The sequence below is a fragment of the Anolis carolinensis genome, chromosome 5 (genome assembly GCF_035594765.1).
Source record: "Anolis carolinensis isolate JA03-04 chromosome 5, rAnoCar3.1.pri, whole genome shotgun sequence".
In the NCBI taxonomy this organism is placed as follows: domain Eukaryota; kingdom Metazoa; phylum Chordata; class Lepidosauria; order Squamata; family Dactyloidae; genus Anolis; species Anolis carolinensis.
This window is the reverse complement of record NC_085845.1, coordinates 88,383,360-88,398,356: the sequence shown is the minus strand read 5'-3', so window position 1 is coordinate 88,398,356 and position 14,997 is coordinate 88,383,360. Positions and strand designations below refer to the sequence as shown.

At 42.3% G+C, this 14,997-nt stretch overlaps 1 protein-coding gene across 5 annotated transcripts in view; it reads left to right on the top strand.

Annotated features, from left to right (window-relative positions):
* Positions 1 to 14,997, top strand: part of hgf (hepatocyte growth factor) — a 96,856-nt gene that overhangs the window by 23,111 nt on the left and 58,748 nt on the right. For all 5 annotated transcript variants that reach the window (XM_062981741.1, XM_062981738.1, XM_062981739.1 and 2 more), the window contains exons 2-3: positions 9,278 to 9,440; positions 14,513 to 14,625. In XM_062981741.1, the coding sequence (XP_062837811.1) occupies positions 9,278 to 9,440; positions 14,513 to 14,625 (276 nt within the window). The remainder of the gene's footprint in view (positions 1 to 9,277; positions 9,441 to 14,512; positions 14,626 to 14,997) is intronic.

The following is a 14,997-nucleotide window of genomic DNA, read 5'->3' as shown; positions in this document are numbered from 1 at the left end:
GCTGCCCTGCAGACTAAGGCGCGGAACAATTGCTTCATCAAACTACAAGAAAGAAGATTCCACCTGAACATCAGGAAGAACTTTCTCACTGTGAGAGCTGTTCGGCAGTGGAACTCTCTGCCCCGGACTGTGGTGGAGGCTCCTTCTTTGGAAGCTTTTAAGCAGAGGCTAGATGGCCATCTGTTGGGGGTGCTTTGAATGAGATTTTCCTGCTTCTTGCAGGGGGTTGGACTGGATGGCTCGTGAGGTCTCTTCCAACTCTACGATTCTATAATTCTATGATTCTATAGAATCACAGAATTGGAAAAGTTCACAAGGGCCATCCAGTGGATCTTCCTCCCATGTAGGAAAATGGTTGTTTCATTTGATTTCACTGTTAGCCACTTTGGATGTCATTTTTGAGAAAGCACTTACCACTTGTATAAAATTAAATAAATGAACATTTTTTTTATAAAGTTCCACAATTTTTCCAAACCCAGTTTTCAACCCTGTGCGGTTTTTTTAAGCTTTCGGTGTCCTTGAATGTATGTTATGTTCTTTTTATGTTTAGTTTTTTAAAGGAATGTGAGAAAAAGGTTATGAGAGACCTATTATTCATTCAATGATATTTTTTCACTTGTTCCTAAATTCAGAAAAAATGGAATTAGTCATGTTGACAAGAAGATCCAGGGAGTTGTCATCCAAAGAAAGTAACTTTTCCCAAAATTGAGAAAGAAGAATAAACAAGAAACATCCTTTAAAACAAACATGGCACCGCTCCTAGTCTTGCATGATGTAATATTACATCAGGGCCAGAATACATCATTGTATATCTGTAGGATTTTCTGCTCTCTTTCCTGCCCTCAATCATCCAGGGCCAGGAAAGGTGTGGAGGGTCCCCCCCTCTGCCCCAAGTATTCTGATGAAGATATTGAGACCTATGCTGTAGGAAAAGAGTTGTGCTGTCTTGATTCCTATTGTTGGAGTCAATGGAGGTATGCTATGGAATCCCAGCCAGAGTACCCAAAACTATGATTCAAGGTTGAGAATCTCTTATCCCGAATTCTGAAATCTGAGTCATTCCAAAATTGTCCATGTGAAGAGCTAAGACAGTGACATTTTTGCTTTCCAATGATTCACTATACACTAACTTTGTTTCATGCACAGAATAAAACATAAATGAACATATTGTTAATAAAATTACCTTCAGGCTATGCCCGTAAGGTGTATATGAAACATACATGAATGTTATGTTTAGACCTGGATCCCATCCCCAAGATATCTCATTATGCATATACAAGTATTCCGTTTTTTAAAGTTTGAAATCCCAATCACTTCTGGTGCCAAGCATTTCGGACTAGGGATTTCCAAGCATGCCCCTTCTTGAGTCTTGGGAGACTCCAGAAATAATCACCAAACTCAAAGTAACCTATACGTTACCCAAATTCCCCAGTGTCCTAATAAACACACAGGGAAATAAGAAAACTTTTGATTTGTATGAATGGGCTACTTTAAAAAATAATTCAAATACTGGAGTAAATTAATGCATAAATTGTCAGAACTAGGGACTTCATCAAATGAGCAGACGGAAAGCAGGGGACAGTGAGGGACAACTGAGGGAACTGAGCAACTGCGGTCTTACTCTGCTGCCTTCCATCAAAGTCCATCTTCTGCTATCTCACAACCTTTCATTGCAGAGATCCATCTTTTTCCCACTTTGTGCCATTTGGAGTTGGTTAATACTCCACTCCTCAAAAGGCTCTCTGAGCTCCATTTTTCTACACTTCTGGAAGTTGCCTTTCATCATGTGATGGACTCCTTGGGACTCCATTTCAACAGAAGAGAAACGAGAAGAAGACGCAGAGAAGACTTTGTCTGATGAGGCCATAGAAAGCTGCAGGTAGTATGGATCATGCTGAGTAACCCTGTCACAAAAGGTGACACCAGGAAACCTTGGCCCCAACTATGAGCTATGTTCTAAATTCTTGTTCTTGTACTTTACTATTGTTTCCTACCGAGAGTTTTAATTAATTAATTTATTTATTTATTAGACTTGTATATCGCTACTCCCAGTATCGCTCGGAGCGGTTTACAGAAATAGATTAAAACAATACACTTAGCTTTAAAATAACAATAAAAACAATAAAAACATCAATAAAAACAGACATAGCCCTGAGTTTTTCACCCATTGAAAGCTTGTCGGAAAAGCAAGGTTTTGCAGGCTTTCCGAAAGGCAAGTAGGTCTCGGATAGTTCGAGTTTCAACTGGCAAGGCATTCCATAAATGAGGGGCTACAATCGAGAAGGCTCTCTGCCTAGTAGAAGACAAATGATAAGTCCGTATGTTAGGGACTTCAAGCAAATTTTGGTCTTCTGACTGAAGCAATCTCTGGAGTTGATAGGGGGATAAGCGGGCCCTCAGGTACGCCGGCCCCAAACCATGTAAGGCCTTAAAGGTTAGAACCAGTATCTTGAAAGTAATCCGGTACTCAATCGGTAGCCAGTGCAGCTGTTGTAGAATTAGGGTGATACGCCACCTCGCCAGCGCCCCGGCGAGAAGACGAGCTGCCGCATTTTGCACCAGCTTCAGTTTCTGGATCACTGACAGAGGAAGGCCAATGTAGAGGGCGTTACAGTAGTCGAGCCTCGAGATGACCGTCGCCTGGATCACCGTGACCAGGTCGTTCCTAGATAAGTAGGGAGCCAGTCGCCTAGCCTGACGTAGATGGAAAAACGCAGATCTGCTCACAGCAGAGACCTGGGCCTTCATTGTGAGCAGAGGGTCCAGTAAGACACCAAGACTTTTTACAGAAGATGATGGACGTAGTGTCTCGCCATCCAGGGTAGGCAGCTGGATCTCCCTCCCACCCGGACAGCCCAGCCAAAGGATCGCCGTCTTGCTGGATTCACCCTCAACCTGCTGGCACACAACCATCCAGTAACGGTTATAGTGCCCCGGCTTTGTATGCCCGCTATTCCTAAACTTTCCCATCTGACATTTACACTTTATCCATCAGACCTTGAGTTGCACTAGCCCACTCGCCCAAGCCCAAAAGCTGTTTACTATTCCAGGCTCACTGGTTGTTGCTGATGACTGTTTTTATACTGTGTCATGTTGTCATTGTGGTATATTGTTTTATGACATGGTTTATGAAATTTAATGTGTCACATTTTAACTATGCTGTAGGGATTTTCCCCATGTAAGCCACCATGAATTCCTTCAGGGAGATGGAGGGGGGATACAAAAATAAAGTAGTAGTAGTAGTAGTAGTAGTAGTTGTTGTTGTTATTTATTATTATTATTATTGTTATTATTATTATTATCTTGGAAGCTAAGCAAGGTTAGTCCTGATAAGTACTTGGATGGAAAACTGTCAATGTGAATACCAGGTGCTGTAGGCTATATTTTAGAAGAAGGAACCAGGTTCTGAATAGTACAGGAAGAGGTCTACAGATGTGACATTATGAATTATGGCAGAGGATGATACCAACCCTATTGATGTTGCTCTCAGAAACAGCTGAAGTGTATATACAGTGGATATGAGTAAACTATTTAATCCAGGGTTCTGCTGTACCTAGTTTGAAGGTTCATACACACAGCAATAATCCGAACTGCCGAATGCATTCTAATTTTATGCAACCATTAGTATGCAGTCCCCTAAAGGCTAACTGGAGCTCAATCTTTTTGGACATTATGTGGCAGTGTTGATGGGACCTGAGTAACAACTCTGTCATTTCCTATTCGTGATCTGATGTTTTCCTGTTGCTTCTTTTCTCCACCCCGTTGAATGCATTATGGTTAGCATTTTATTTAACATTAATTTTAAATTTTATTTCAAAGTTTCTTAAAGTTTTTTTATTGCGCTGAGAAAATATACTTATAAACTGTGCAGTTTAAAGCTATGCATTTATGTCTGTAATGACCCAAGACAAAAGTTTTTCAGAAAACGTGATCCTATGCAGACCTCACAAAATGCAAGACTTAGGGCTTCATCACATTTATGAGATGCAGGGAGGATTTACCAGCCACCATAGAGAATCTGCAGGGCAGTGAGGCAATCCCATTGCCCCATGCCCCGCATCTCCCTTAGAAATGCTTCCCCATCCCATGTGGGGAAGCGTCACCATGCGGCTTTCCCCTGCACCGGCTCTGCCTGAAGTGATGAGTAGTGTGGGTCTCTGCAGATGAAATGTGCTGCAAGTGTTTTAGGACACTTCTGAAGACTCCTGTGATGAAGTCCTTACATGTAGATTTGCTGTGGCACTTTTATCACAGCTTTTTTTTTAAAAGGAATCTATTTGTTTAGGATTGAAAAGCTTCTTATATCTACTGTTTGTAGATCAGGGATGCCACAGCAGCCAAAGAGTTATCACATTCTGTCACATGTTCCTCCAAGAAAAGGAATGTCCTTCAGTGTGCAGAAGATCACTGGCCTGCCACTTCAAACCTCCTATCTGGACAAATAGTTGCAAATAACTATATTTAATGACAGATCCACAGTTTGTGTATAGAGATGACTAAATTGTATATGTAACACATGGGTGTCCTTCCAGCTCTTCCCCCCTTACAATGTTTAGATCAACTCATACTGTGGCAACAACATTGCATTTCTCATTGCCTGCATCTGCTATGCATAATGATTCACATAATTGGCCATGGATTAGTCAGTCGGGAAATCAATGGAACTTATGTAAGTGTCAACTTATCCAGATCCCATTGTTTCATTACATCTATTCTAGTTGACAATAACAGTTGGATGTAGGCTAGGGTTGCTAGATTTCAGGCTTTGATCTTAGCATCCAGCTTTTGGGATTCACCATTGAGGGTAGACAAAAATGTCCTTCTAATATGTGAATTTCAGCAGCAGTACTAGAGCATGTAATTTAATAAAATCTCATATTCTAGTATTGCTGCTAAAATTCATGTATTTAATAAGGTCGCTATTTCTTCTCTTGATTCTGCTATAAGCTTCTTGGGTGTATGATCCATTGTAGCATTCACAGAGCATTTTAATACTGTTGGCTGGAAACTAAGGAAGAACCGCTATTTATGAGCCATACTTTTAAAATGTATATATTATGTTTATAGAGAGTAAGTCTATTTATGAGCCAACACAAATACATTGTGTTGATACAGAGTATGTCTTTTTGATTCGGTTATCATAAGACACTTGTTAAAAAGAATATCTTCCTGCTATGAAATTTCCAAAGATGTTCTTCCAGTTCAACCTTTCTAACCTCTTTCTGAAGATGTCTAGAGAAGCAGACCCACTATCTCATCTCTCTCCCCCTCTCACTACTTTGCTGACTTCCCACCATCTCGCTTTGTTGCTTTGCTTCCCTGTTGTCTCCAGGTCCTTCTTTTTGTCCACCTTTGTTTTCTTCTTTCACCCATACCACTTTTCCCTTTGACAGTCTCCACTTTGTGATTAATTCTGAGCTACAGTTGGACCTACAGACATGTAGCACTCTCTTTTTAAACCACCCCTTTCTCCTCTGCCACTGCCATAAATCCCCACTGTTCTTTTTAAAAATTATTTTAATTTTCAGTGCAATTGATCAATTCCAGCATTTAAAACCAACAAAAAGCAAATGTAAATATGAAATCTATCTATACACATAATAAAAGTGAAAATGTGTGTGTGTGTGTGGCTGGGATGTCCACTTACACAGACAGGTTCCCACTTCCACAAATAGCTATAGCTCCTACTAGGAGCAGGAGACACCAATGGCCCTCCCTTCAATGTCATTGCAGGTTATAGCGAGCCCAGTGAATATGTACAACTCCAGCCGATATCTTCCACAAACACAATACTGCCCACCACCCAAGTGAAAGCTTTCATTCAGGGACAATTTCATCCTAGATTTTCTGTTTTTCCTCCATCACAAACATCCCGGTGTTTCTTACTCTCTCCATTGGTGTGGAATTTGCATGACCCCACCCACAGCCTCTCCCATAACCCTTTCCTATTCATTTCTATGGCACACAGCAATCAGAGGAATTGATCAGCAACTGAACATACTAGAGAGGTTTGGGGAGATTTCACCATGATTTATTGTATAGGAGTTGTAGGTACCAGGATGTGTAGTTCACCTGCAATCAATGAGCACTCTGAACTCAATCAAAAATGGAATTGGATCAAACTTGGCACACAGAGCCCCCATGATCAACAAAAAAATACTGGAGGTCTTTGGGTAAAATTCACCTTGATTTGGGGTAGTTGTAGTTCACCTACATCTAGAGAGCACTGTGAACTCAAACACTGATAGATCTGGACCAAGCTTGGCACACATACCTGATATGATGAAATTTGATTACTGGAGGGCAGGCATGTAGCCGGAGGTGGGGGGTTTCGAGGGGCTTCATCCCCCCCCCCGGAAATTCTCAGGGTGGTCCGCAAGAAGGCCTTACATTTATTATTTAAACTGTTGTGTTTATTCATATCATGATCTAATCACCACGCTCAATATATCCCATATACATGGGAGTATTGGAATAATGATACAAAAGGTTTGCTAGGGTAAAGTCTCTCACGCTCAGACTCAGCCCCCCCCCCCCCCGAACCAAAATCCCAGCCCCCTCCAAATCAAAATCCTGGCTACGGGACTGCTGGAGGGGTTTGGGGGGAACTGGCTTTCCTTTCTGGGAGCTGTAAGTCATCCACAACCAGAGAAACTGTGACCTCCACCAATGATGGATCTGGACCAAACTTGGCACACAGAACCCCCATAACTAATTCAACTTACCGAAAGGGTTTGAGGAGGCTGACTCACCATAGTGGAAGTTATAGTTTACCCTACAGCCAGAGAGCATACTGAACCCTACCGGTGATGCATCTAGATCAAGGTTGCCCAACATAGCAAACTTTAAGTACTGGTGGAGTTTCTTGGGGTTAACCTGAAATGATGTCAGTTGTAGTTAATTCACAACCTTATGCATGTTGTAAAATTTAAAATTGACTTTTAAAAATAACCCAGGCAATGATGTGTACCCAAGCTAGTATAAAATAAAAGGCAAATGGCCATCTTGGGAATAGTAAGGGGGAGAAGGGAGAGCAGAAGAGGAGGCAAATCCTATCCTCTGATGTCATTTGACTACAGGCATGCCAGTACAGAAGTGGAAGGGACCCATCAAATCAAAATGTTGCATGAATCATAGAGTTGGAAGATACCACATGGGCCATCTAGTCCAATCCCCTGCCATGCAGGAAAAGCACAAAGTATACTTGACAGATGGCTAAACAGCCTCTGTTTAAAAGCCTCCAAAGGAGCTTTCATCACACTCTGAGGCAGAGAGTTCACGGTTGAACAGCTCTTGCAGTCAGGAAGTTATTCCTGATGTTCATGTGGAATCTCCTTTCCTGTAATTTGAACCTATTGCTCCATTGAGTCTCCAGAGCTGCAGAAAATAAGTTTGCTTTCACTTCCTTATAATATCCTATCTATCTATCTATCTATCTATCTATCTATCTATCTATCTATGTATCTATCTATCTATCTATCTACCCTGTTTCCCCTAAAATAAGACATCCCTAGAAAATAAGACCTAGTAGAGGTTTTGCTGAAATGCTAAATATAAGGCCTCCGCTGAAAGTAAGACCTAGCAAAGTTTTTGTTTGGAAGCATGCCCGCCCAACAGAACACCAGAGCATGCAGGATCGGTAAATATACGTACCATAGAGTGTAAGACGTGGAATTAATGGTAGTAACAAGAAATTCTTGATAGGATTCACAGTTTGTCTGGTTATGCTGATTTGTGATGACAACTAATGTACAGTATATAATAAATGTTCATTTTTTTGTTCAACAATTAATGTGAATTCTTCTTCATGGAAAAATAAGACATCCCCTGAAAATAAGACCTAGAGCAACTTTGGGAGCAAAAATTAATATAAGACACTGTCTTATTTTCAGGGAAACACTTTATCTACACACGAGTTATTCCCAGCTCTTTAAGCCACTCCTCATAAGGCCCAGTCTCCAGAACTTTGATCATTTTAGTCGCCCTCCTCTGGACAGATTCTAGCTTGTCAATATCTTTCTTGAATTGTGGTTCCCAAAATTTGACAATGTCCCAGGTTAGGTGTTACCACAGCAGAATAGAGGGGCACCATGACTTCCCTTGATTTAGACACTATACTCCTTTTGATGTAGTCCATAATCCATTTGGCTTTTTTAGCTGCTGCATCCAGAGCCGTCCCTAGGCAATTTTTAGGAGTAGGCAAAGAGAATTTTTGCGCCTCCCCCCCCCGAATTATGGCGCCCCCCTCCCCAAACCAATAGCTGCAAAACTTCACCTTCCCGCCGCGGCCTGGTCCTTCTCCCTGTGACCTGGGCCTTGATGCGGCCACCATGTGGCCTGCACGGCTTGGTCCCGCCCACCACGCCACGCGGCTCTGCCCACCACGTCGCGCGATGTGGTGGCCGGAGCCGCATGGCATGGTGGGTGGAGCCACGTGCCGTTGTCCTTCCTGCTGTGGCCTGGGCCTTGCTGCCATGCAGCCTCCGTGGCCCCAGGAAGGACCAAGCTGCGGCGGGAATGACCGGCCCCAAGCCAAATGAGGCAGGGGGTGGTGCCATCATCCTGGGGGGTGGACCGCCTCTGGCTGCATCACATTGTTGGCTGAAGTTCAACTTGCTGTCCACTAAGACTCCAAGATCTTTCTCACATGTATTGTTGATGAGCCAGGTGTTACCTATCCTGTATATTTGCATTTCTTTTTTCTGCCTAATTATAGTATCTTACATTTATCCTTATTGAAATTCATTTTGTTAGTTTTGGCTCAGCTCTCCAGTTTGTTAAGGTCATTTTGATTTCTCATCCTGTCTTCTGGAGTATTAGCTATCCCTCCTAATTTGTTGTTATCTGCAAACTTGATAAGCATGCCCTCTAAACCTTCACGGAAATAATTAATAAAGATGTTGAACAGAACTGGGCCAAGGACCGAACCCTGTAGCACTCTACTAGTCACCTTTTTGTGATAGGGGACTATTGACAGGTTTTACATGTTAATGGCTAGGGACAGGAGCATCACAGGGGGCAGGGGAGGCAGCAGACCAGCAGCAAGATGCATATGGAGTCATGTGATGGTGATCATAAACAATATGACAGTGTGGCTACAATGCTAGCTGTCTCTTTGCAATAAGTTCCTATGAATATGGCTCTCAATGAATGACTATAAAATAAAACAACATCTATGCACTGCCACCATATTAACACCAATTTCTGATGCCATCATTGTTGAGTTCTTCTTCCTTAATGACTACTGCAAATATTTGTCTGTTGATTCCTTCTGCAGAGAGCAAAGGGAAAAGAAATGCTCTTCATGACTACAAAAAAACATCGGATACCTTATTAGTGGGAACAGATAAGGCACTGAAAGTGAAAACTAAGCTGCTGAACTCCACGGAACAGTGTGCCAAGAGATGCAACAGAAGCAAAGGACTCCCATTTGCCTGCAAGTAAGCAGTGTTTTCATGTGTGTTTAGTATCTCCAAAGTACTGGGCTAATCTAAGCAACATGAGATTTACCTGACAAGCCTTCATAAAGAATAAATCCTTTTTAGAAGAGCCCTTGAGCAGGGTTGGTGGGGTGACTTAGCTGAGGACATGGATTTTATTTAATGCAGTTTGGATGACTTAAGGCCTTGTAATGAGGGAATGACATGAACTCAAATCCTGTTGATCTTGTGTGCATATATGTGCATGCATGTGCATTTCTGTGTGTGTGTGTGTGTGAGAGAGAGAGAGAGAGAGAGAGAGAGAGAGAGAGAGTGAGAGAGAGAGAGAGAGAGAGAGAGCCTATAAATAGATAGTGTATAAAGGTAAAGGTTTCCCCTGACATTAAATCCAGTTGTGTCCGACTCTGAGGGTTGGTGCTCATCTCCATTTCTAAGCTGAGGACCTGGCGTTGTCTGTAGACACCTCCTAGGTCATATGGCCAGCATGACTTCATGGAGTACTGTTACCTTCCTGCAGAAGTGGTACCTATTGATCTACTCACATTTGCATGTTTTCGAACTGCTAGATTGGCAGAAGCTGGGGCTAATAGCGGGAACTCACTCTGCTCCCCGGATTTGAACTTTTGGTCAGCAAGTTCAGCAGCTCAGCAGTTTAATCCGCTGCACCATCGGGGTGTAGATAGTGTATAGATGTGGTTTAATCCTCTTGCTGTTATTTTATGGCTTTTATCTGTGTCTACGATATTTTGATAATTTGACACCAAGAAAAATTGGCTTGGAATAAAGGTTATAAAAATACAATCAAAATGAGGTTGTACTTTGAATTGCTGGCAGATACAGAGACATCTCTCTATGTACTACATGGATACAGAGAATCTGTTGGTGTTGGTGGCCAGCCATTTGGCAAATACTGCACCTAAGTAAACATTCAAAGACAAACTGATGTACAGAGTTTCCAAGTAACAAATTATTTCAGCCATCTTTCCAAATCAATACAATGTGTAGATTTTTTTTGTTAAGTTATATAGTTGGTTTTTGTATGATGAAAGTTGTGCTGGCTGTGTGTTCTTTCATATTTGACCAGCCAATAAGCCTATAGCAGGAGATATCCTAAGTTTTGTTGTGGAGCAGAAAAGGCTTCCTTTCACTCTGGATTGCATCCAGATTATTTCCCTGTCTTCTATTGAAGCCCTATGGCACACGTGTCCACCACAAGGCCCACGTGCAGAATCTGACTCACCACTACATTTTATGTAGTCCATGAAGCTTTCAATGCCAGGATAACATAGTTACGTTTATATAGTCTTACAATTATAAACAGCCCTTTGAAGGCAACCATAAGGCTGATGTGGCCCTTGGTGGAAATTATGTTGATACACCTGCTGTCAGGACACAGATTCCTCTTAAAGGGCCACACACAATGAGTAAAGATAACAAATGTTTATTAAATGATATTCTGAACCTAGGAACACTTAACTTCAGTGTTCCTGGTAAAAGTAAATGTCTTTGCTTCAAGAAAAGGCAAAAATGTGGGAACAGAAAATAATCCAGATTATCCTGCCTGATAATCCGGCTCAACTCCAGCCAAGAGTTCACTGAACTATAGTCATGCCAAACTATGGCACAGAAAGCCAGGAGAGGGCCAAACGCACACCCGTAGCGAGAGCAGGTGACACCATTGTCCAAAAGCCAAGCCGAATCCAGAAACCAAAGGAGAGCCAACCGGGAGTAGCGAAGTCGCCATCAAAAGCCAAGCCAAATTCAGGAAACAGAAGGAAAGCCAACCGGGAGTAGCGGTGCTGTTGTCAGGAGCCAAGCTGAATTCAGGAACCAAAAGGAGAGCCAACTGGGAGTAGCGATGCCATTGCCAGGAGCCAAGCCGAATTCAGGAACCAGAAGGAGAGCCAACTGGGAGTAGCGATGCCGTCACCAGGAGCCAAGCTGAATTCAGGAACCAGAAGGAGAGCCAACTAGGAGTAGTGATGCCGATGCCAGGAGCCAAGCCAAATTCAGGAACTGAAGGGGGAGCCAGGAAATGCCAAGCCAGGAACCAGCGAAGCCATCGTCAAGAGCCAAACCGAATCCAGGAACACGAAGATGTACAGCCAGGACCCAAGCCCAACAGGAGAACAGGCAGCGACAACCCAATGTCCAAAAGACACCTTGCCTTCTGCAAGGAATCTGTACTTCCAACTCTACTTTTAACTTACACATCGTTATCCGACGATGATGAGGCCTCCGCCCTGTCATCATAATCCGCAGCTGATCTTGATCTCATACGTGAACCTCCCCATCATCCCTCCAGTCCCTCCATCTTTGTTCAAGACTTAAATCTCCCCACTTGAGTCCAATCTGCAGCACTTTCCATCTCACTCGCAGACCCATCATTCCCAGAAAAACCCTCAAATGTTTCATCTTCCGTGGGAGCAGTGAGTAGATCCCGAATCTTCTTTCTTTCCCTTTCCTCATCTGACTCTTGCTCCCGAGTTGACCTTTTAGTTCCTCTACTCTCTGTTAACCCATCTTCTTCCAGCATTTACTCCTCATCGCTAGAGAACCCTTCAAACGTTTCATCCTCAGAAGGAGCCATAAGTATTTCCCAGACCCGCTTTGCTTGCTGTTCCTCATCAAACACCTGCTCACCATTAGCCCTTTTCCTCCTGCTAGCAGTTCTACTAGTAATAGTATTATTGCCCCCTGACCAAACTACAACACCTGCTCTATGACATCAAACACAACTGGAGAATGTAGTATGATGCAGAGGCTGCAAACAGGGATACAAGGTTTTTAATTTTCTGTCTGAATATACGGAGCCACTGACAGATTTTCACTCTAATGCTGATCATGGTGCAGCCGTGTCATACGTGCCCAATCTAGGAGATATGGCACCTCCTAGGAATGAAATCCGTCTTGCATTTATGAGCGTCAGATTCAAGGCAATCTAGGTCACTGGAGTGACTGGCTGCAGACCTAGAAATTCACATGTCTGAAATCACATCACAATGATTCGAATGTAGCTTTCAATGCAGATTGTTAGCAGTTCCATTTGTTGTAATTGTTAGGAGTTCCAGTTTGGAAGGAAAAATAAATGAATTCCTCTAAGACAAATGATTAAGTGGAAAATCTCAAAACTACTTTTTGCAGTGTCAACTGACATAATGGAGATGAGATGAATATGAATGAAAATTCCTTGAATGCAGTGAGATTCCCATCTTTGCAGTTAGGTCACATTAACCAATGCTAAGACACACTTTCTCATTGATGACATGGAAAATGTCATGCATCTTTTGTGAAAAAATATGGGTTTTTTTTATCAGTTAATGATAACATTTTCTACTCCCGCATGTTTAGCCTTGTCGACCCTGGACTATGACTTAGACTTGTGCAATTTTTAAATTATGTTTTTATAACTGATGTTTTAATTATCTGTTTTAATTATAATTGTTTTATAACTGTTTGTTGTTGGCATCTAATGAGTGCCGGTCGAGTTGAAAGAGACCTCATGGGCCATTAAGTCCAACCCCCTGCCGAGAAGTAGGAAATCGCATTCAAAGTATCCTCAACAGATGGCCATCTAGCTTCTGCTTAAAGGCCTCCAAAGAAGGAGCCTCCAACACACTCCAGGGCAGAGAGTTGGAGTAAAGGTGGTGTTAAAATACACTTGCCCTCCAACTCCAGCCGATCTTGGATGACTAACACTTTCTTGACTCATATCAAACCAGTTTCGGGGTTGGATATGGCATTGAGACTGCTTTGGTCGCCTTAGTAGATGATCTCCATTTCAACACTGACAAGAGGATGTGTGTCTCTGTTGGTGCTTCTAGACCTTTCAGTGCTTTTCGAAACCATTGGTCATGGTATCCTTCAGGAATGTCCGGGCGTGTGGCATTGGGAATTGGAGGTATTGCTTCACAATACTTCTGGACAACAAGTTAAATATGAGTCAAAAATGTAATGCGGCAGCAAAAAAGCCAATGGGATTTTGATCTGCATGAATAGTATAGTGTCTATATCCAGGGAAGTCAGGCTACCCCTCTATTCCACCTTGATCAGACCACACCTGGTCAGACTACACCTGAAGGGAGATGTTGTCAATCTGGAATGTGTCCAGAGGAGGGTGATTAAAATGATCAAGGGTCTGGAGAACAAGCCCTACGAGGAGCAGCTTAAAGAACTGGGCATGTTTAGCTTGCAGAAGAGAAGGCTGAGTGGAGACATGATAGCCATGTATAAATATGTGAGGGGAAGTCATAGGGAGGAGGGGCAAGCTTGTTTTCTGCTGCCCTGGAGACTAGGCCATGGAACAATGGCTTCAAACTACAGAAGAGAGATTCCATCTGAACATTAGGAAGAACATTCTAACTGTGAGAGCAGTTCAGCAGTGGAACTCTCTGCCCTGGAGTGTGGTGGAGGCTCTCTCTCTCTCTCTCTCTCTCTCTCTCTCTCTCTCTCTCTCTCTCTTTTTTTTTTTGAGGCTTTTAAGCAGAAGCTAGATTGCCATCTGTCGGGGGTGCTTTGGATGCGATTTTCTTGCTTCTTGGCAGGGGGTTGTACTGGATGGCCCACAAGATCTCTCCCAACTCTATGATTGTATGATTCTATTATTCTAATGTGCCCCAGGCACATCTTCTGAGGGACGCTTGCTCCAGTCAGCCAGAACCCAACTGGCAACTGTCAATCACTATCATTGGCCACCCCAAGATTGTAGAATGAATTGCTGGAAGAGATCCAATACCTAAAAGAGCTGTCAGAACGTAAAATACAACCAAAGACCCAACTCTTCTAGCGGGATTGCCCAGTCAATTTTCAGCCATGAATTTTAAGTTCACATTCTATTACTATTGAATTTTAATCTGTGTACCATGTATTTTAATATATGCATTTTATTGTAAAGTGTTTTAATATATGCATTTTGTTGTATGATTTTATGGTCATGTGCTTTAACTGTGTTGTGCCCCGCCTCGAGCTTTGGGGTTGGTAACAAATAATATTGATTAATAATGCACTCAGTCCCCCTCTCCACTTCAGTCTAAACAGAGCTTTGATACTCATTTGTCTTACTTTCTGCACAGGGCTTTTGTCTTTGATAAAGCTACCAAACGCTGTCGTTGGTTGTCCTTCACTAGTCTCGGCAGTGGAATAGTGAGGAGGCATAACAACACATTTGATCTTTATGAAAAGAAAGGTAAGTTGTTTTTCATTCAAATACAGTATAACACTCCAGATAAGATACCTCAGTTATTATGAGATCTCATTAGCCATTATGATCGAACCCCCTCATAGAAAAGTTCTGCTTCTTTAGAACAAGCACTTCCAAAATTAAAAGATCTCCTCTAAGCTGTTTAGTTCTAACAGAAATGCCTGAGAAATTCTATAGGATAATACATTTTTAACTTTTTGCAAAATAATTGTTTGCACATTAGAAAAATATGACAAAATAGTTTCAAATCACTACAGTAGAGTCTCACTTCAACATTCACTTATCCAATGTTCTGGATTTTCCAACACAGTCCACAGCTGTTTCTCTAGGCAGCAACGCTTGCACTTTTTATGGATT